Consider the following 23,150-nt stretch of genomic DNA (forward strand, 5'->3'; position numbering starts at 1 on the left):
TAATATTTCAGATTATAATGGGGCAATCTGGCCATGGGATCCCCCTCTCCTTAGCATTGGGCCTTGGGAAATTGCTGAGTTGCACTTAGTATAACCCGCCACTGGTCTGGTTTTGCATTGGAGAATGACACTACACACCATCTTTGTCTGTAACTGCATAGTAACATACGTTTGTGTAAAAGCGCTATCCCCAAAGTGTAGGATAGTGTTAATCAATTATTAATTATTACTCAAGTTGCTTAATTATTTTTTTATTTGGAAGCATTGGAGTAAGGAAACATTGGTTGCCAAATGTGAATACATAATTGGAAAACAATTGTTCCTCCTTTAAAGTTACTTAAAATCTGTGTTATCATTTAGCTGTGAAGATGATGTTGTTGAACCTCCTATTTGTGATCCTGCTTTGGAAATCGAATATGAAGATGAATGCAAAGTCATCTTGTCTGGCAGTGGCCCTTTCAATACCTGCCATCACATCATTCAACCACAGTTATATTTCGAGAACTGTGTATATGACCTGTGTGCCAATGATGGAAGCAAAGACCAGTTCTGCAACGCCTTAGAGGCTTATGCTGCAGCCTGTGAGAGTGCAGGAGTCACTCTTGGAGATTGGAGAGAAGACACCATATGTAGTAAGCAGTCATCTCATTTCATCCCTCACATAACATTTTATGAGTCCATTTCCCGTTGATATTTAGAAAAGGGGTTTTCAGCCATTTTGAAATGGAATTTCGAAATAAGTACACCAGCTTCAACAGATCGAAGAAATCAATTTAATAATATAAGCAGCTGGACTGTAAAATATGCTGCCGGAATGTTTTTAACCCATTCCCTTTACTTGATGCACCATTAAATCACCCAGGGCAGGTACCAGCTGTGTTATACTAGCTCCAATCACAGCTGTTTAACACCATAACTACCTTGTTCAATCTTTAACAATGACATTGAAATAGCACCATCCTGCCTGGGTGTCCATTTTGGTGTCTATCACTCAATGTCTCAATGTGGGTTGTCTGTCGCTGCCTCCTTGTTACTCCATTTGAGCTTCATAGGAGACACCATGATCTGTTTTATATACTGCAATACTAAAAAATTACAGTATGTAGTACACATGATCAGCGTTCGCAGGTTTAAGCCCTCTATGTCTTTACAAATACAGTGTAAAATAAAAAGTTTGCAAACATATAAAAAAAACATAAAAATTAAAATTTCTTTTCATAGTAAAAAAAAAAATGCCTTACTTTTTTTTTTAAATAAGCATATTCAATATTGCCTCAATTTTAAAACTCTGACCTATTAAAATATAAAATTATTATTATTATTTATTGTTATAGCGCCATTTATTCCATGGCGCTTTACATGTGAGGAGGGGTATACATAATGATTTGACACTTTTGGTAAAAGATGTGAACAAAAAATATCGATTGCCCATATTGCCTCTATTTGATCACGGTACCTTTCACAAACAATGCAAACAAGAAAAACAACGAAAACAATATATGTGTACAAAAGTAAAAATAAAAAAGAACCATTTTTGTAACATTACTTTTCAGCATAAAAATAAGCCCTAATATAACTGAAGAGATGGAAAAATAAAAAATATTATGGCTCTTACAAAATGACAACACAAGCTATTTTTTTTATTAAGCTCAGATTTGTTTTAAGCCACTAAAATAACAACTATATACTATAAGGCCGGCTTCACACTCAGCGTATGAAAATACGGTCCGTATATTACGGCCGTAATACGCTGAAATGTCCCGAAAATAGTGGTCCGTAGCTCCTCCGTAGGCAGGGTGTGTCAGCGTTTTTTGCGCATGGCATCCTCCGTATGTAATCCGTATGGCATCCGTACTGCGTGGTTTTCTCGCAGGCTTGCAAAACCAACATACCGCTATAGAAATGATCCATGTGTCCCAAAAAGAAAAAAAAAAATATATATACTGTCTATATATATATATATATATATATATGTCATTAGACACATATATGTATATATATTAATATATTTTCCAGCGCTATACAGCTTGAAAGCCGGTAATTCAATTACCGGCTTTTTCTTTCTCCTTCCTAAAACCCGACATGATTTGAGACATGGTTTACATACAGTAAACCATGTCTTCTCTCCATTTTTTTTGCAGATTCCACACTACTAATGTCAGTAGTGGGTATCTGCAAAATTTGGCCGTTCTAGCTCTTGAAATAAAGGGTTAAAAGGCGGAAAAAATTGGCGTGGGCTCCCGCGCAATTTTCTCCGCCAGAGTAGTAAAGCCAGTGACTGAGGGCAGATATTAATAGCCTGGAGAGGGTCCACGGTTATTGGCCCCCCTGGCTAAAAATATCTGCCCCCAGCCACCCCAGAACAGGCACATCTGGAAGATGCGCCTATTCTGGCACTTGGCCACTCTCTTCCCATTCCCGTGTAGCGGTGGGATATGGGGTAATGAAGGGTTAATGCCACCTTGCTATTGTAAGGTGACATTAAGCCTAATTAATAATGGAGAGGCGTCAATTATGACACCTATCCATTATTAATCCAATTGAATGAAAGGGTTAAATAAAACACAAACACATTATTTAAAATTATTTTAATGAAATAAAAACAATGGTTGTTGGAGTATTTTATTCTACGCCCAATCCAGTCACTGAAGACCCTCGTTCTGTGAAAGAAAAAACATAATAAACCAACAATATACTTACCCTCCGCAGATCTGTAACGTCCAACGATGTAAATCCTTCTGAAGAGGTTAAAACATTTTGCAGCAAGGAGCTTTGCTAATGCAGGCTGCTCCTCGCTGCAAAACCCCGGGGAATGAGTCTAAATATAGATCAATGAGCTATATTTAGCTTCATTTGCGGTGAGGCGCCCTCTGCTGGATGTTCATAGATCGTGGGAAATTTCCTAGAAAGCTCCCAGGCTTTCTAGGCAAGTTCCAACAACCATTGTTTTTATTTCATTAAAATAATTTTAAATAATGTGTTTGTGTTTTATTTAACCCTTTCATTCAATTGGATTAATAATAGATAGGTGTCATAATTGACGCCTCTCCATTATTAATTAGGCTTAATGTCACCTTACAATAGCAAGGTGGCATTAACCCTTCATTACCCCATATCCCACCGCTACACGGGAATGGGAAGAGAGTGGCCAAGTGCCAGAATAGGCGCATCTTCCAGATGTGCCTGTTCTGGGGTGGCTGGGGGCAGATATTTTTAGCCAGGGGGGGGCCAATTACCGTGGACCCTCTCCAGGCTATTAATATCTGCCCTCAGTCACTGGCTTTACTACTCTGGCGGAGAAAATTGCGCGGGAGCCCACGCCAATTTTTTCCGCCATTTAACCCTTTATTTTAAGAGCTAGAACGGCCAAATTTTGCAGATACACACTACTGACATTAGTAGTGTGGAATCTGCAAAAAAAATGGAGAGAAGACATGGTTTACTGTATGTAAACCATGTCTCAAATCATGTCGGGTTTTAGGAAGGAGAAAGAAAAAGCCGGTAATTGAATTACCGGCTTTCAAGCTGTATAGCGCTGGAATAAATATTAATATATATACATATATGTGTCTCACTGACATATATATATATATATATATATATATATATATATATATATATACCTATTCTATGTGTAGACATTTATTCTACCTATTCTACTGGAAGCTGTCAGTGTGATTTTACTGTACACCGCACTGAATTACCGGCTTTTCTCTCTAACAGCGCTGCGTATTTCTCGCAAGTCACACTGCTTGTCCGTGTGAAATCCGTATTTTTCACGCTTCCATAGACTTTCATTGGCGTATTTCTTGCGCAGTACGGTGACAAACGCAGCATGCTGCGATTTTGTACGGCCGTAGAAAGCCGTATAATACTGATCAGTAAAATACGGCAGATAGGAGCAGGGGCATAGAGAATAATTGTGCCGTATTTTTTGCGAGTTTTACGGACGTAGTTTCTGCGCTCTTACGTCCGTAAAACTCGCAAGTGTGAAGCCGGCCTAAAAGTTTTACATTGCCATAATCATATCAATCTGGAGAATCATGTTGAGAGGTCATTTTTACTTTTGTAGTAAATGCCACCAAAAGAAATCCAATTAACAGTGATGAAATCATATTTTGTTCTCCTTTTTAACACACTTGGAATTTATTCCTCATTTTTTAAGTATGTCATATATGGTAAAATAAATTGTTGCTTTCTAAACTACAACTTGTCATGCTAAAATAAAGTCCTCATATGGCTTTGCTGAAGAAAAGTTAAAAAGTTATGGCTCTTGGAAGAAGGGTAGGAATTAAATAAAATGTAAAATTAGTAAAAATTGTCTGTAGTGGAAAGTGATTAATAGTGGTCTGAATCAGGCCGCATATTTGCATAACTTTTTTTTAATAGGAAATAGACTGGAACAACTGGGAAGCCTATCTACACAGTATTTGAAGCATTTTTAATGTGGATTTGGGAGAATCTGCTCCAAAATCCATGTCAGCAAAGTTGTTGTAAACAAATCTTTCAATGAGGTGATTAGTATATACAGGCTAAACATGTGCAAATTATTCAATAGAATAGTAATAGATTATCTAAAAAAAATAGTACATTTCTTTTTTAATTTTACTGGTTTCAATTTTCTTTACTCTCATCAGGGGCATCAACTACCACCCCAACTACCACCACCACGACAACAACAACTTCTCCAGCTACCACTCAACCCCCAGGTCCTCCAGGTACGGCAAAAAAACAGTTGACAAATTCAGTGGAAATGCAGTTATTTACTTTGCATTTACGAGGTTGAACCAATTTTGTCTTGGTCATGAACTTTAATATGTACCGTATGTTCTGATTTATTGCTATATTGTAAATGTGACGCCCAGGAGACCGGGATACCCAGCACCGGACCAATGGAGTCTGTCTCTTGAGGGGGATGTCACGGGTGGCTTGACCCGGTGCTGTGGCCTCAGGCAATGCACAGTGTAAGGGGTATCATGAGGGGACAGGCACTTACTTGATCAGCAGCAGGTTCTCCCAGCGGTGACGATCTCGATCCTGGATAGATGGCTATTGTCCAAATGAAAGACTGAGGCACTGAAACGTTTAACCAGTTTACTTTAACATAAAAGGATTTACAACCAGTCCTGTCACCGGAGTCTGTATGGGAACTCTGAGTTACTTTGACCCTGCCGGGGTCTTCGTCTCTTATTGTGCGCAATTTCTGTGTGGCCCTGCTGCTGTATGTGAACTGGCTGCCGGCCCAATCTGTCCCCTCCGGGTCCTGGTTCGACGGGCAACCCGAGTCCTTTTATCGGTTTACCCCCTCTGGGAGTACCGCTGAACTCTGTGTCTGTTGCTGCATCCGACCCTAGTGAAGCTGATATCACCTCACGTTTTTCCGGTTGCTGTATTATATATAATGAATACAGCCACGGATCCGGTATCCGTCTTTGCGCCTGTTCTGGGTAGTGATTAATGCTACCCGGTTCTCACAATGTCCTTTTTCTCTATCCCTCTTCTCCTCAGGCCGGTGATTTAGGCCTGGTAACAGTCACAGGGCTGTTAGAGATTTAACTGTATGACCTCTCACTATCAGCTCCTTGGCCCAACTGCCATTTCTTCTCTCAGACCAGAATGGATCAAGGGGAGTCTCTGGAGCTCCCCCTTCTGGCCGGAGGTGGTAGTGCAGTCTTGCTATTTTACTATTTGTACTTACTGTCAGTAACTATTTTTGTGGCAAATACCCCTAGGGGTGCCACATTCCCCCTTAGTTAAGAACAGTACTCCGGGACTGTGGGACAATAACATTTTGAAATAACAATTAATATGTACAGAGTCTTAAAAATGAAAAGTTACAAAAACCACTCAAGGAAACAAAAATAGAGTTCTGTAAAAAGTCACTTCAAATAGCGTCCATTAATACAGTTCTATCCTTGAAGGTATTAGGAACGGCACTGTACTTAGTGTCCAGGAATTTAGTTCCATTTTTCCAACGGAGTTATCAATATAAAGTCTAAAGAAAGTTCAAAAAGAGCAAAAAGCAAAGTTCAAAAAGCAGTCTTTCCGGAGCTTTGATTTAGTGCCTCCGGGCTGATAAAAAGTTCAAGAATATGCAATAAGTTCATACAGACAAGTCTCTGTAGGCACTGGGCTTAAACGTTGCAGACTGATAGCAATGACTATACTACATTTTCTGTTTAACTATATACGGCATAACATATATACAATTCACATTATGAGCTTTATAGTTGGTAATCTGCATACCTGGCCGGTAATTGACCCTGGGTACTACGCGGTGTCTCTTCATGTGGTGTACTACTGTCTACTGCGGATGTAGTATCTGCCCGCTCTGCTAAAGATAATTCCACGACTATGGAGTTGGCAAGTCCACCGTGAATGGGATTACTCTGACCAGGAATCTGTTCTTCCTGGCCTGGAACCTCCTGTAGTACGGGGTCAGCCTCTTCCTGTCTTGGGACTTCTGGTATTGGGTTCGGTGTTGGGTAAAAGGCCACCATGGGAACCACTACTGCACCATGGTATGTTAGTAGGGTTTTGGGAAAGTCTCCTATACAGGTGTGATACACTTCCTCTTCTTTTTCCTTTACTGGTTGAACCTGTATGGGTTGAATAACTTCTGGTTCTGGCTGGACAACGTCTGGCTCTTTCAATGCTTCCGGACATAATTTAAGATTGTCTCTTGACACTAGTACAGATGTTAAGCCTCCGTTTTTGCTAATGAGACACATTTTAGGATTATCCACTCTTGTTGGTAAAACTGTGTAGGGTACGGCTTCCCACTGATTGTCCAGTTTATTGGTTCGACGATTTCTCTTGAGCACTTGGTCACCCGGTCTTAATGGGGTCGCTAGAGCATTCTGGTTGAAAGTTCGCTCTTGTCTTTCTCTAGTTTGCTGAAGGCTTCTTTCCACACTCTCTTGCACTTGGCGATACTGCTTTTGCCGTATGATATCCCAATTGGAGTCTTGAACTTCTGCGTCTGGTTTCAGAATTCCCATTTCTAGATCGATTGGTAATTGGCCGGGTCTTGCACGCATAAGGTAAGCTGGGGTGCAGTTGGTGGAGCTCACCGGGACATGATTATACAGATCCACCAAGTCAGGCAATTTCTCTGGCCATTGATTCCTTTCTGTCTCAGGTAAAGTCTTTAGTAGGTCTATTACAATATGGTTCATCTTCTCGCATAAGCCGTTTGTTTGTGGATGATAGGCCGTCGTCCGGATCTTTTTGCAACCATACATATTACAGAATTCTCTGAAGATCTCTGATTCAAAGGCTGTACCTTGGTCGGTGAGAACCTGTTCCGGATATTCATGGGGTCTACAAAAGTACGTTTGGAACGCTTTGGCTGCTGTTTTTGCTGTCAGATCTTTTACGGGTACTACTACCAAGAAACGTGAATAATGGTCCACGATGGTCAAGGCATAGACATAGCCGGACTGGCTTGGTGTCAACTTCACGTGGTCCATGGCTACAAGTTCAAGTGGTTGTTTGGTGATTATGGGCTGCAGTGGTGCTCTTTGGTTCTTTTGATCGTTTCTTCTGAGGTTACACAGGCCACAATTTCTGCACCACTGTTCGATTGATTTTCTCATCCCGACCCAATAAAATCTTTCTCTTAGAAGTACTTCTAACTTTTTCCAACCGAAGTGACCAGCACCATTATGGTAAGCTTCGAGGACCATCTTCACATCTTGTTTAGGCACAATAATCTGCCAAACCAATTCATGTGTTTTCGGATTGGTGTATCTTCTACAGAGCTTCCCTTGATACAGGAACATTTTGCCTCTCTCTTTCCAGAGTTGATGCGTCTCTTCTGGGGCATCCTCATAGGGATATGCACTTTGCTCAGTCAACAGTTCCTTCACCAACTTCACAGCCGGATTGCTGTCTTGGGTGTCAGCCCATCTATGGTGTGCTAACGGATTAAAATTCACCTCTTGTTGTTTCTGATAGGTACTTGACTGATGATGTTTTGCCTTGGGACGATGGAAGGCTGGTAGTTCAATTTCTTCAAGCTCCCCCGTTTCCTCTTCTACATCTCTCAAGTGTGGTATCCGGGATAGGGCATCGGCATTTCCATTCTTGCGACCTGCTCGATACTTGATTATGAAGTTGTAATTAGATAACCGGGCTATCCATCGCTGTTCTAACGCACCTAATTTGGCTGTGTCCAGGTGGGTCAACGGATTGTTGTCAGTATAGACAATAAATTCTGCAGCGGCCAGATAGTGTTTGAAACGCTCCGTCACAGCCCAAACTACTGCTAGTAGTTCCAATTTGAAGGAGCTGTAATTTTCTGAATTTCTTTCAGTAGGCCGGAGCTTTCTACTTGCAAAGGCGATGACTTTCTCCCGACCTTCTTGCTTTTGTGACAGCACCGCTCCTAGTCCCACATTACTGGCATCGGTGTAGAGGATGAAAGGTTTATGGTAATCTGGGTATGCCAGAACCTCTTCTCCGGTTAGTGCCTTCTTTAGTTGTTCAAAGGAGTCTTCCCTTTCGTCGTTCCACTGAAAAGGAGGGTTTCGGTTTGAAGGTTTCTTCGTCTGCCCTACCAAGGTGTCTTGCAAGGGTGCTGCCAACTTGGTAAATCCTTTTATAAATCTGCGATAGTAACCCACCAATCCCAGGAATTGTCTCACTTCTTTTGCGCTGGTAGGTCTTGGCCAATCCCTTATGGCGCTTATTTTCTCGGGATCTGGTGCTACTCCCTCCGAACTCACGATGTGTCCCAGGTACTGTACCTTTGGCTTGAGAAGGTGACATTTGGATGGCTTGACTTTCATGCCATACCTGGATAAGGCTTCGAACACTTCTGCCAGGTCTATTAAGTGTTGTTCGTAAGTCTTTGAGTAGACGATCACATCATCTAGGTACAGGAGGACGGTCTCGAAGTTCTTGTGTCCGAGGCAGCATTCCATCAGCCGCTGGAAGGTACCGGATGCGTTGCAGAGTCCGAACGGCATGCGATTAAATTCACATAGACCCATTGGTGTGGTGAATGCCGTCTTTTCCTTATCTCTCTCAGCCACAGGGACTTGCCAATACCCGCTTGTTAAGTCTAAGGTGGAAAAATAATTAGCAGATTTCAAAGCAGTTAAGGACTCTTCTATCCTAGGCAAGGGGTAGGCGTCTTTATGGGTGATGTTATTAATCTTCCGGTAGTCTACGCACATTCTCATGGTTCCGTCCTTTTTTTTGACAATCACTAGAGGGGCCGCCCAGGGGCTACAGCTGTCTCTTATTACCCCGGCCTGTTTCATTTCCCTCAGCATATCTTTTGCACATTGATAGTGAGCGGGCGGTATGGGTCTATATCTTTCTTTTATTGGGGGATGGTCACCTGTGGGGATTGTGTGTTCTACCCCTTCTATCTGTCCGAAGTCCAATGGGTGTTTACTGAAGACTTGTTCATATTCCTTCACTAGCCTATACACCCCTTGTTTTTGATGGGTAGGTGTTGAATTTATGCCCACGTGTAGCTGTTGGCACCAATCCTCCATTTCTCCATCTGAGCCATTGCCTTCCACCTGACAGGTTGGTTCTAAGGGCTCAATGGTTGTGATGGCATTGTTGTCAACAGTATATAGCTTTGCCATTGTAGCATACCTTGGCAAAGTGACCTCTTCCTCTCCACAGTTCAAAAGTCGTACCGGCACTCGTCCCCGGTGTACCTCGACTATCCCTCGTGCTGTGAGTATAGTGGGCCTGCTGTCGGTGTACACTGGTTCTATTAAGGCTTGATAATCTCGTCCCTTAGTACCAATGGCTGCTCTACACCATACCAGCATTTCTGTTTTTGGTGGGATTACAATAGACGTTGGATCACTTACCCTCACACTGCCGATTTCTCCACCTGCAACTTCTACCTGTTGCCTTAACATCAATACTTTTATTTCCCTCCGGAGAACTCTCTGCTGGCAGGATTGGGCAGTTTCAGCAATTTGCTGTAAGACAGAAATGACTTCGGAAAAGCAGTTCTCTAACACATTCATTCCTATCAATACAGTTGGTTCACAGTTCCGCCGGTCAACATCAACAACAATTATACCCTGTTTCTTCAGTTCTACTTTACCAATCTTTATGGTCATCTCCCTGAATCCTAGTTTCGGTACCAACTTACCATTACTGGCCCATATATCTAGTTCAACATCAGAGGGCCCTTTATCAATATCTGCATCAGCCCAGTACCTCTTATAAAGGATATACGGTATAGATGAAATCTGGGAACCTGTGTCCAGCAAAGCGTTGAGGGGAATTCCGTCCAGCACGATAGGGATAATGGGTCGTCCTCCGATGTACCTGTCGTGCCAGGGTGTTGGGCCTTGAAAGTTCATTCCTGCGAAGCGGCCCGCATTCCCAGGGGATTCCCGTTTAAATCACAATCTCGTGCAAAGTGGCCCGGCTGCTGGCAACGGCGGCAAATGGGCTGTCCATCCGGTTGGTAGCGGTCGCGGGGTCGTCCTCTCCATGTCGGGTATCTCCGGGGTCTCATCCATGGAACATCCTCTCTACAGTTTGCCAACTCCATCTTGTGTCCTCTCATCTCCTGCATGGTTTTAGCCATTGAAGCAACAACATCAGCTAAAGAGTCAAGCTTTTGTTGAAGAGCCTCATTAGTACTGGGCCCCAGGGGCTTAGCAATGGCCCCAGACATAGCTGATGTCACTGGCACTCCCTGTTGTTAAGGTGCCTCTGCCATGGGTTGCGCAGGATCCTGATCCCGAGGTGCCTCTGCCAGCTGGAGACGTATAGCGCTCTCCTTTAATTGGGCAAATGTCAATTCAGGGTTCTTAAAAACAAGCATGCTCACATGCCCCCGGTGAGAAGGGGTGTAGAGTCCCTCAATAAATTGATCTCTTAGCAGTTTATCTGCTCCGGTGTTAAAAATGGGTTCAGCCAGTGTAAGTGATTTAAGGGCTTCCTGCAGGTTTAAGGCAAAGTCTCTCACGCCCTCATTAGCTTTTTGTTTGCAACTAAAGAATCGTATTTTAGCTTTGCTGCTGGCCGTGGTTTCAAATGTAGCTTTTAATCCAGCAAATATGCGTTCAACAGTGCCTTTTAGATCAGCTGCCCATGCTGTGACTTCTCGCTTAGCATGGCCACTTAACTGCATCATCAGGAGACTAACACGCTGAACTTCACCCACAGGGAACATGTCAAAATGGGCCAGCATCTTTTCTCTGAAATCGTCAAGGGTATTAGGCTCACCTTCATACATTGGAAGCCATGGGCCACCCGGGGTATATGGCATCAGCACCGGCATGATGGGCGCCACTCCTTGCACCGCTGCGCTGCCGGACTCTCTATTGACACTCTGTCTTTCAGCTGCATTAGCGTTGCCGAGTGCTGCGGCGTCTCCGTGCTGCGACATACTGTGCCCCCTTAGTTAATCCGGACCCTTCCGGTCCTCCGCTTCCGTCGGGATAGTGTAGATTCGTTCCGCTGTGCAGCAGGATCGATTTTCCCCTTGCTCTGATGTCAGAGCGCTCAGCTTGGTGCCGCCCACAATGACACGCCCCCTGCTGCTCCCACCCACCGCGCTCTGTAATGGCGGATTCTGAAGTTTTTCAGTTAGACTGGGGCTCAGGTGATGGCGTAGCTCAATTAACAGTCTCGTGCCTAACGGTTATGAAGTGATTACCTCAGGGGATGGCGGCCATCTTTACTCCATTATAACCAATGGGGAAAAGCCACTTTCAATAGTTTTCAATGGGGAATGGATTTTTCTTTAATAAAGTCAATTTTCAAGATTTTTCATCCCAGTTTTCACAGTTTTGGCTCCAATCACGGCACACAATACCCGGTATACGGGCTGGCTAGATCCTGTTCGTGACGCCAATTGTGACGCCCAGGAGACCGGGATACCCAGCACCGGACCAATGGAGTCTGTCTCTTGAGGGGGATGTCACGGGTGGCTTGACCCGGTGCTGTGGCCTCAGGCAATGCACAGTGTAAGGGGTATCATGAGGGGACAGGCACTTACTTGATCAGCAGCAGGTTCTCCCAGCGGTGACGATCTCGATCCTGGATAGATGGCTATTGTCCAAATGAAAGACTGAGGCACTGAAACGTTTAACCAGTTTACTTTAACATAAAAGGATTTACAACCAGTCCTGTCACCGGAGTCTGTATGGGAACTCTGAGTTACTTTGACCCTGCCGGGGTCTTCGCCTCTTATTGTGCGCAATTTCTGTGTGGCCCTGCTGCTGTATGTGAACTGGCTGCCGGCCCAATCTGTCCCCTCCGGGTCCTGGTTCGACGGGCAACCCGAGTCCTTTTATCGGTTTACCCCCTCTGGGAGTACCGCTGAACTCTGTGTCTGTTGCTGCATCCGACCCTAGTGAAGCTGATATCACCTCACGTTTTTCCGGTTGCTGTATTATATATAATGAATACAGCCACGGATCCGGTATCCGTCTTTGCGCCTGTTCTGGGTAGTGATTAATGCTACCCGGTTCTCACAATGTCCTTTTTCTCTATCCCTCTTCTCCTCAGGCCGGTGATTTAGGCCTGGTAACAGTCACAGGGCTGTTAGAGATTTAACTGTATGACCTCTCACTATCAGCTCCTTGGCCCAACTGCCATTTCTTCTCTCAGACCAGAATGGATCAAGGGGAGTCTCTGGAGCTCCCCCTTCTGGCCGGAGGTGGTAGTGCAGTCTTGCTATTTTACTATTTGTACTTACTGTCAGTAACTATTTTTGTGGCAAATACCCCTAGGGGTGCCACATAAAAGACTGTTCAATAAGCAGAGGGACAAGTTATGAAGTCTACTCCTAGAAAGTGAGCTGATGCTTAATTGTCATGATTCTCTCATCAAAAATAGAATTTATTTTTTTACACAGTTACATAGGTTGAAAAAAGATATAGGTTCATCAAGTTCAACCTTTGTCCACCAATTATACATTTTGTCACTGATTAGCAGTTTTATATATTCATCTATATGCACTGCACAAAAAAATAAAGAGAACACTTAAACAACAGAATATAACTCCAAGTAAATCAAACTTCTGTGAAATCAAACTGTCCACTTAGTTCAAGAAAAGCACATCCAGCCCATGAATGGCAGCGCTTCCCAGGACTCACATTCAAAGATGATATTTCATATTTTTTTATTTCATAACTTAAAATAGAAGAGATACAACGCGTTTCGGATACAGTATATATCCTTCTTCAGGTATCATAAAAACACAGTACAAATCCTACTAGTATAAAATTCAATTGAATTTTGAAATATGAAATAAAAAAATATGAAATATCATCTTTGAATGTGAGTCCTGGGAAGCGCTGCCATTCATGGGCTGGATGTGCTTTTCTTGAACTACTCATCCTGTGTGAGCCTTACTCTGGCTCTCTCACTTGGATCCACCCGAGGCAAGCTGCAAGCCCTGTATATTGAAAAGTATCTCAGAGGGAATTTGGAGGATACACGATCTAAAGCCATTTTAGTCTTTTATCAGGTGAGTGCATAAAATTGTGCACCCTTTAAAGACTATAATATTGTGTTTACGCACTTAGGGCGCCGCGATTTGTCTGTTCTTCTCTCCCAAACAGGGTTTTTTTGTAAACTGTCCACTTAGGAAGCAACACTGTTTGGCAACTTTTTTGGGGAATCAATTTCACATGCTGTTGTGCACATGGAATAGACAACAGATGGAAATTACTGGCAATTATCAAGACACACTCAATAAAGTAGTGGTTCTGCAGGTGGGGACCACAAACCACATCTCAGTACTAATGCTTTCTGGCTGATGTTTTGGTCACTTTTGAATGTTGGTTGTGCTTTCACACTCAAGGTAGCATGAGACATACTCTACAACCCATACAAGTGGCTCAGGTAGTGCAGCTCTTCCAGGATGGCACATCAATGTGAGCTGTGGCAAGAAGGTTTGCTGTGTCTATCAGCGTAGGGTCCAGAGGCTAAAGGTGCAACCAGGTGACAGGTCAGTGCACCAGGAGATGTGGAGGGGGCCATAGGAGGGCAACAACCCAGCAGCAGGACCACTACCTCAGACTCTGTGCAAGGAGGAACAGGATGAGTATTGCCAGAGCCATGCAAAATGACCTGCAGCAGGCCACAAATGTGCATGTATCTGCACAAACGGTTAGAAACCGACTCCATGAGGATGATGTAGGTGCCCAACTACAACAGATGGGGTTGTGCTCACAGCCAAACACCATGCAGGACGCTTGCATTTGCCACAGAAGACCACGATTGGCAAGTTCACCACTGGCGCCCTGTGCTCTTCACAGATGAAAGCAGGTTCACACTGAGCACATGTGACAGACATTACAGAGTCTGGAGACGCCATGGAGAACGATCTGCTGCCTGCAACATCCTTCAGCATGACCGGTTTGGCAGTTGGTCAGTAATGTGTGGGGTGGCATTTCTTTGGAGGGATGTACAGCCCTCCATGTGCTCGCCAGAGGTAGCCTGACTGCCATTAGGTACAGCGATGAGATCCTCAGACCCCTTGTGAGACCATATGCTGGTGCAGTTGGCCCTGGGTTCTTCCTAATGCAGGACAACGCCAGACCTCATGTGGCTGGAGTGTGTCAGCAGTTCCTGCAAGATGAAGGCATTGAAGCTATGGACTGGCCCGTACGTTCCCCAGACCTCAATCTGATTGAACACATCTGGGACATCATGTCTCGCTCCATCCACCAACGTCACATTGCACCACAGACTGTCCAGGAGTTGGCGGATGCTTTAGTCCAGGTCTGGGTGGAAATCCCTCAGTAGACCATCTGCCGCCTCATCAGGAGCATTCCCAGGCATTGTAGGTAGATCACACAGGTATGTGGAGGCCACACAAACTACTAAGCATTATTTCCTTGTCTTGAGGCATATCCACTGAAGTTGGATCAGCCTGTAACTTCATTTTTCTACTTTGATTTTGAGCATCATTTCAACTCCAGACCTCTGTGGGATATTAGTTGTGATTTCGCTGATCATTTTTAGGTTTTATTGTTCTCAACACATTCCACTATGTAATGAATAAATATTTACAACTGGAATATTTCCTTCAATGATATCTAGGATGTGGGATTCTAGTGTTCCTTTTTTTTGAGCAGTGTATATTTTATCTTTTAGAAATCATATACTTTGAGTCCCCATACATATTAAATTGTCAGCAAAACCAGATAAATTTACTGCAACTGACCATCTTATGTTCATGGTGCCTCCCGATTTTCTCTGACAGGTGATAAGAAGGATTGGGAAGTGGGATTTTTAACATCCAATCCCTTTCTCTTCAATGGAGTTAAGCAATTATCAGAGATATCTGGCAGCGGCTACTCCCTCTCCCCCCATTAAAAATACATTAAAATTCGACTTAAGTTTTTCTTTCATGTGTATGAGGGAGATATCTGTCTGCCAACATACTTTCAGCTGACAGCTTTCCGATGTGTATGGCAAATGTGAGATTTTGTTCAATATTGTAGACAATCCAATCAGTTACAAAGAACAAAATACCCTTTTGTCAACAATATTCCCTAAAGTATTAACATTATGAAGACTAAAGGTACCGTCGCACATAACGATTTCTTTAACGATATCATTGCTTTTTGTGACGTAGCAACGATATCGTTGACAAAATCTTTATGTGTGACAGCGACCAACGATCAGGCCCCTGCTGGGAGATCGTTGGTCGCTGGGAATGATCAGGACCTTTTTTTTGGTCGCTGATCACCCGCTGTCATCACTGAATCGGCGTGTGTGACACCGATCCAGCGATGTGTACACTGGTAACCAGGGTAAATATTAGGTTACTAAGTGCAGGGCTGCGCTTAGTAACCCGATATTTACCCTGGTTACCATTGTAAAAGTAAAAAAAATAACATTACATACTCACATTCCGGTGTCTGTCACGTTCCCCACCTTCAGCTTCCCGCACTGACTGTGAGCGCCGGCCGTAAAGCATAGCGGTGATGTCACCGCTGTGCTCTGCTTTACGGCCGGCGCTGACACAGTCAGTGCGGGAAGCTGACGGTGGGGGATGTGACAGACCCCGGAATGTGAGTATGTAATGTTTTTTTTTTTTCAATTTACAATGGTAACCAGGGTAAACATCGGGTTACTAAGCGCGGCCCTGCGCTTAGTAACCCGATGTTTACCCTGGTTACCCGGGGACTTCGGCATCGTTGGTCGCTGGAGAGCTGTCTGTGTGACAGCTCTCCAGCGACCACACAACGACTTACCAACGATCACGGCCAGGTCATATCGCTGGTCGTGATCGTAGGTAAATCGTTTAGTGTAACGGTACCTTAAGGGTCTTTTTCCATGGGCAGATACACTTCCAACAAGGAGCATTTAATGACAATACAGCACTCTGATGGGTTCTCGTTTACTCTGATATCCCATGTAACAATAATCATTCATCCCCCTCTTCTATTATACACATATTACATTATCAGCAGCACATCCTATGGTAACACAAGGAGACGTGCTGTTGATTTATCCATACAAGCACATATGTCAATATGTGGTGGACTTTTGCTTCCAACTTCCACTTATTACTAAGATTTAAAAACTGTGGTGTAAGAGAGGCTCCTATTCCGGTTTCGTACAACTAAGAAATAAATGGTCACTTATCCACTTGAACTGCCACCTTATTATACTACATTTCTTAAGGCTTCGAAAGCAGTGAAGCAGTTAAAAAACTGATCTCATCTTTCTTCTGGTGGCTTCTGTAAATCACCCATTATTTTTTATATAGAGGTGAAAAAAAATCAACCAAGCAGCTAAGAGAATCTCTGCCAACATTTTCCTAGGTCGTCTTTTTCTGGTAAAACTTTGCGAATACGCTTGTGTCTTTAAGATATTATGTCTGCATGCCCTTAGAATATATTACCAGGACGACAAGTCCCTTAGGATTTAATTGGATAATTAAAATATTTCTGCTTCTAAATCACTTGAAATATATTTTTAAAATGAATGTACATTTCCAATATTAAATACTGTATTTTGTATATGAATAATTTGGGAACCAGCCCCATCATACAAATTTATGAAAAAAGGATATATTTTAACTGTAAGGCATACATTGCTCCTTTGAGTTCCATTTTTAAGAAGATATATAATTTACATTCTTTACAGTAAAAGTATATTATACATCATTGCCTTATGGTCAGTGCACAGAACCATATGCCAAAATACACACATACAAATGACCCCTTGGAAATCAATGTAATACTCTAAGGCCATGTTCACACAGTGCGTTTTTTTCTGCGGAACCGCAGTGTTTTTGCCGCTGCGGTTCCGCAGCTGTTTTCCATGCAGGGTACAGTACAATGTACCCTATGGAAACAGGAACCACTGTGCACACGATCCTGAAATTCAGAAAAAAAGCCGCGCTGAATAGCTGCGGGAAACAAGAAGTACCATGTCACTTCTTTTTTCGGAGCCGCAGCGGTTCTGCACCCATAGACCTCCATTGTGAGGTCAAACCCGCAGTAAAACCCGCAGATCAAAAATATATCTGCGGGTTTTATTGCGGTTTATGGTGCCGAACCGCTGCAGCAGGAAGTGCGGGGAAGCGGGCGGAAGTGCGTGGGCGGAGTGTGGCTGCCCCGATCCCACCCCCCCATGCTCCGATGCCCACCCCCGTGCTCCGATGCCTCCCTCCCGTGCTCCGATGCCCCCCCCCGTGCCCTAATCTCCCCTCCTTATACTTACCGGGACTCCCGGTGTCCGTCCGGCCGTCTTCTCCCTGGGCGCCGCCATCTTGCAAAATGGCGGGCGCATGCGCAGTGCGCCCGCCGAATCTGCCGGCCGGCAGATTCATTCCAAAGTGCATTTTGATCACTGAGATATAACCTAACTCAGTGATCAAAATAAAAAAAATAGTAAATGACACCCCCCCCCCTTTGTCACCCCCATAGGTAGGGACAATAAAAAAATTAAGAATTTTTTTTTTCCACTAAGGTTAGAATAGGGTTAGGGGTAAGGTTAGGGGTAGGGTTAGGGTTAGGGGTAGGGTTAGGGGTAGGGTTAGGGGTAGGGTTAGGGTATTTTCAGCCATTTTAACCCTAAAAAACTTCCTGGAAAACACACAGACTCTGCATAGAAAACTGCATAAAAAAATGCATCAAAAAACGCATCAAAAAACGCATCAAAAAACGCACCAAAAAAGCACCAAAAAAAGGACCCGCGTTTTCTGCAAAGAGCTGCGGTTTTTAGTCCTGAAAAAAGGATGGAAATCAGGAACGTGTGAACATACCCTAAGTTTATATTAATATTTGTATATTTGTTTTAATTTTCTAAGGATAAAACAAAAGCTTTGTGTGCAAAATTATCTTTTTCCTTAAAACTAGTTATTTTATACAGATGTACATACAGGTTTCTGCTCATTTTCTATCTTGCAATAGTCTGCAATAAAATAGTATATAAAGAAAATTAATGTTTTATATAATTTTATTAATAGGTTCTTGTGAAGTCAATGGAGACCCGCACTACTACACTTTTGATAACCAGGTTCATCATTTTATGGGAACCTGCACCTACACTTTATCCAAGCTCTGTAACGATAATGCAAATCTTCCAAATTTCAACGTGGAAGCAGCTAATGAGCACAGAGGAGGAAATACTAGAGTATCCTATGTTCAGTATGTGAATGTGGATGTACACGGATACAGGATCACACTGGAAAAGAACAGAGTAGTCAAGGTAAGTCTAATTTTTCCACATTACTTAATATATTATAAAAACTTACATTAGCTATGGCCTACCTGAAATTAAATTTCAAATATATCAATCTTGTCTTCTAGAAATAAGATTTTTGAAAGTAGAATATACTCATACTCATGAGACAAAAGAATTTTATATTTTTCTTCTCTCTTATTTTTGTTAATACAGGTCAATGGAAACATTGTGACGCTGCCAGAAGCTCTGGTGCCGGATATTAATATATTCCTGAGTGGACATGACGTAGTAGTCACAACAGCATTTGGCCTGAATGTAAAATTCGATGGAAACCAAAGAGTAGTAGTAACTATTCCACATGGATATGCAAATAAAGTGTGCGGACTATGCGGTAATTTTAATGGGAATATGAATGATGACTTCCTAAACCCAGATGGAGAATTAGAGCCAGACTCCAACAGCCTTGGTAACAGTTGGCAAGTTGATAATGATACCAAGTAAGTCAATTTTAATTTATTATTATTATTTATTTACATAGCACCATTAATTCCATGGTTCTGTACATGAGAAAGGGATTACGTACGGAGTTATAGATATGGTTTACAGTAAACAAATTTACAATGACAAACTGGTACAGAGGGGAGAGGATTTAGATTTCTTTTTCACAAATTAAAGAGGCCGTCCACCATTGGTAACATCTTTGGCAAGCATTGCAGCTTGCTGAATCCTAACGGTATAAAATGCACACACCATTAAGATTAGGTTCCGTTTGCCGTTTATAGCAGTTGTAACATAAACAGCTAACATAGAAAAATAAAAAAAAACACAACATGAAGAGCAAACTCACCAAAACCTTGTCAGATTACAAATGCACTTGCAGGGTGCAGCAGGCCCCTGATAATAAATGCTAAAGCAGCACAGGTGCAAGCTACTGCTGAGAGCAACCACCCACTCGCCCAAGCATTAGAGGGGTTGGCTGCCTAGTAGCAAAAATGCACACAGGTAAGGTTTGCAAAAGACACTATTCACACAGATAAATGTGATGTGACATAACCTTAAGTATTCAATTTGTAAAGTTACAGTCACGTGCAATCTAGAGTCTCAGGCACCACTCTCAATAAAACATCGAGACACTCACCAGAGATTCTAATCGGCAATCGACTGCAACCATGCAAATAGCATTCTTGCGGTCACATGACTTATGCTGGAACTAGCAAGCAAAGCCGGGCCCTAATGGTGTTGGGCTTGGCAAGTTGCAGTGATTGCCAAATAATTCACCAGAAGTGGACAATGTCTTTAATATTCTATATTTTAATAAAATAATATTTAGCATATGGATTTTTCAGTCCCAGATTTTTAGATCTCTATTAAATATTTATTATAACTTGTGTCAATTATGAATTTGTCATAGATGTACTCCTGGACCTGAAGTTCCACCTCCCTGCACAGATGACGAGAAAGTCACAATTTCCAGCAACAGCTTCTGTGGACTAATCACTGACGAGAATGGTCCATTTAAAGATTGTCATGGTGTTGTAGATCCACTGGTCTATTTTAATAACTGTTTCTATGACCTTTGTGAGCTGAATCTGGATCCTGGTGTACTTTGCGACAGTCTTCAGGCATATGCACAGTCTTGTCAAACTAACGGGGTTGTGATAGGACCATGGAGAAATGAAACTTTTTGCTGTAAGCACAACATAAATGCTCTCTAACATTCTATGCTTGCTTGATGTAATGTTAAAGTGAACCTGTCTAGCAGGATTGTGCACAGTAACCTAAAGAAAGTGTCAGGTCAGTGCTGTTATACTGATTAAAATGATACCTTGGTTGATGAAATCCGCCTTGGTTGTTGTTCAATCTTTATTTTAAGCTAATGATATGCCTGTGCTTCGGGGCGGCCTGTGGGGGGTCTTCATGTGGTGCTCTGCTTAGCTATTCATCTGTATGGCGTCTGATAGGTCCCTGATCCCTCAGTGATCTGTCGCCTAGTTTTTCATAATGAATACCTGCGCATACTGAAGAAAAAAAAACCTTCTGCAGGCAGGTGCAGGCCATGGCACCTGCTCTGCAGCATAATTGCATGTTTAATGTCCCAATAGTAAATGTGGTTGATGTTATTCAGATAAAAAAAGAAGAAATAAATCAATTTTAAAATGGTTCCTCTGTGCCTTCGCAGTAGTAGCTATCGGTGTGTATAGGTGATTCGATTGCTGCTACTGCTCATGCCGGCGGCATCATCTTGCTGAAGAAGAAAAAAATATTTGTTTGCTTTTTTTCTATCTGAATAATATCAACCACATATATTATTGGGACATTAAACATGTGAATACGGCTGGCACCTACATACTTTCTTAAGTATGTACATGATGTACAATAACAAATTGTATTGTGGAACCGTGTTAGCCAGAAAAATCGATGTGAATACTTTTCTGCCCAATGATGACAGAAGTATTCTGGGAGTGATACCTTTATTGGCTAACCAGAAAATATTATGTTTGCAAGCTTTCAGAGCACAGAGGCTCCTTCTTCAGGCAAGATCTATCTGTAATTTTGCCTGAAGAAGGAGCCTCTGTGCTCTGAAAGCTTGCAAACATATTATTTTCTGGTTAGCCAATAAAGGTATCACTCCCAGAATACTTCTGTCATCATTGGGCAGAAAAGTATTCACATGGATTAAGTATGTACAGATAGTCATTATGCAAACTAGGGGGCAGGTCAGTGAGGGATTAGTGACCTGTCATCAGTCTGCATTATTATGAATAGCACGAGCATATCATCAACTCAAAACTGGAAATATAGATTAAAAAACAACCACAAGACGGATTTCATCAACCATGGTATAATTTTAATCAGTATAACAGGGCAGACCTGACACTGAAGGTTACTGTGCACAATCCTGCTAACAGGTTCTCTTTAAAAAGTCTATTTTTGTTAAGTATAACTACATGAACTAAACATGGAAGAAAACCCCACCAAACGTATCAGCAACTACATGAAAGACAATAAATAGCTAATGTGTTTATCCCTTTATGTTTTTATTTTTACTCTTATATATTTCTAATTTTGTTTTACAGCTCTCAAGTGTCCACAAAACAGCCATTATGAACCATGTGGTACCGCCTGTCCAGCAACTTGTGTGAATCCAGTATCTCCATCTTATTGCAATCTGCCTTGCACCGAGTCCTGCATATGTGATCCTGGCTATGTTTTGTTCAACAAGGAATGTGTGCCCAGTCTCCAGTGTGGCTGTTGGGAAAATGATAAGCATTATCCTGTTGGATCTGAATTTTGGACAGATGACACGTGCTCCACAATATGCAGATGTCCTTCAGCTGGAAGCAGCCTAATCTGTAAGAGTGATGCATGTCGAAGTGACCAATACTGTTCAGTGATAAATGGCATACCTGGCTGTGTTTATTACAGTTACGGTACCTGCAGAGTCCACAATGACCCTCATTACGAAACCTATGACAAGCAGGTCCATCACTTCATGGGTCTGTGCACATATACTCTCTCTAAATTATGCACTAACTCTTCATTACCATACTTTAATGTGGAAGCCAAGAATGTACATAGGGGAAATCCATCTGTCTCATATGTGCAGAGAGTGATTGTTGATGTCTATGGCTACCAACTACAGATTGTGCAAAAAGAAAACTCCCGCATTTTGGTAAGACGTCTACATTTATACTCAATATAACATTGCTTTGCTGGTACATGGCTGCTTATTGCTGAATACATCACTCTTTCATTCATCAATGTGTTTGCAGGTTGATGACTTGTGGAAAACTCTTCCTGTCATTTTGAATGGAGGTGCAGTAAAAGTGGAAAGGAGTGGAAGATATGTCATTTTAGAAACTGACTTCAAACTTAGAGTTTCTTACGACACTGATCATTCCGTGGAATTGAAAATACCTGATGCATTCTCTGGGGAAGTTTGTGGCATGTGCGGCAACTACAACAATCGTAGACCAGATGACTTCCTTATGCCCGATGGACAATTGGCCCAAAATTCAAATGAATTAGGAAACAGTTGGATAGTCTATGACAAAACTGACCCGTCCTGCACAGATCAACCACCTCCACCTCCACCGCCAACTTGTCCCCCAGAGGACGAGAGCCTCTATGAAAGCAATGCATTCTGTGGTTTGCTAACAAGTAAAGATGATCTGTTCAGTGTATGTCACGATGTTGTTGATCCGGAGAGTTTCTTTGAAATCTGTGTGTTTGATCTCTGCGCATTAGATGGAGGCAAAGATATTTTGTGCAGTGCTTTAGAAGCATATGCTGATGCCTGTCAGAAACAAGGAGTCACCATCCCAAGCTGGAGAAACATTACATCTTGTGGTAAGTACAAGTTGTAAAAGTGTTGACAGCTTTAGTTCTAATATGCTTAAGCCTATTGTCTGAGGTAAAAGCATCACATGGTCAGCACTAGGACCAAAGTTATTCAGTGGGGCTGTTCAGATGACCTTTTTTTACTAGGACCAAATGTC

At 42.5% G+C, this 23,150-nt stretch overlaps 1 protein-coding gene across 8 annotated transcripts in view; it reads left to right on the top strand.

The window, feature by feature from the left end:
- LOC138638112 (IgGFc-binding protein-like) overlaps positions 1-23,150 on the top strand; it is a 246,804-nt gene that overhangs the window by 27,108 nt on the left and 196,546 nt on the right. For all 8 annotated transcript variants that reach the window (XM_069727126.1, XM_069727130.1, XM_069727129.1 and 5 more), the window contains exons 16-22: positions 361-632; positions 4,638-4,718; positions 18,434-18,675; positions 18,865-19,148; positions 20,063-20,340; positions 21,729-22,324; positions 22,425-23,001. In XM_069727126.1, coding sequence (XP_069583227.1) covers positions 361-632; positions 4,638-4,718; positions 18,434-18,675; positions 18,865-19,148; positions 20,063-20,340; positions 21,729-22,324; positions 22,425-23,001 — 2,330 coding nt within the window. The remainder of the gene's footprint in view (positions 1-360; positions 633-4,637; positions 4,719-18,433; positions 18,676-18,864; positions 19,149-20,062; positions 20,341-21,728; positions 22,325-22,424; positions 23,002-23,150) is intronic.

This window comes from Ranitomeya imitator, chromosome 5 (genome assembly GCF_032444005.1).
Source record: "Ranitomeya imitator isolate aRanImi1 chromosome 5, aRanImi1.pri, whole genome shotgun sequence".
Lineage (NCBI taxonomy): Eukaryota > Metazoa > Chordata > Amphibia > Anura > Dendrobatidae > Ranitomeya > Ranitomeya imitator.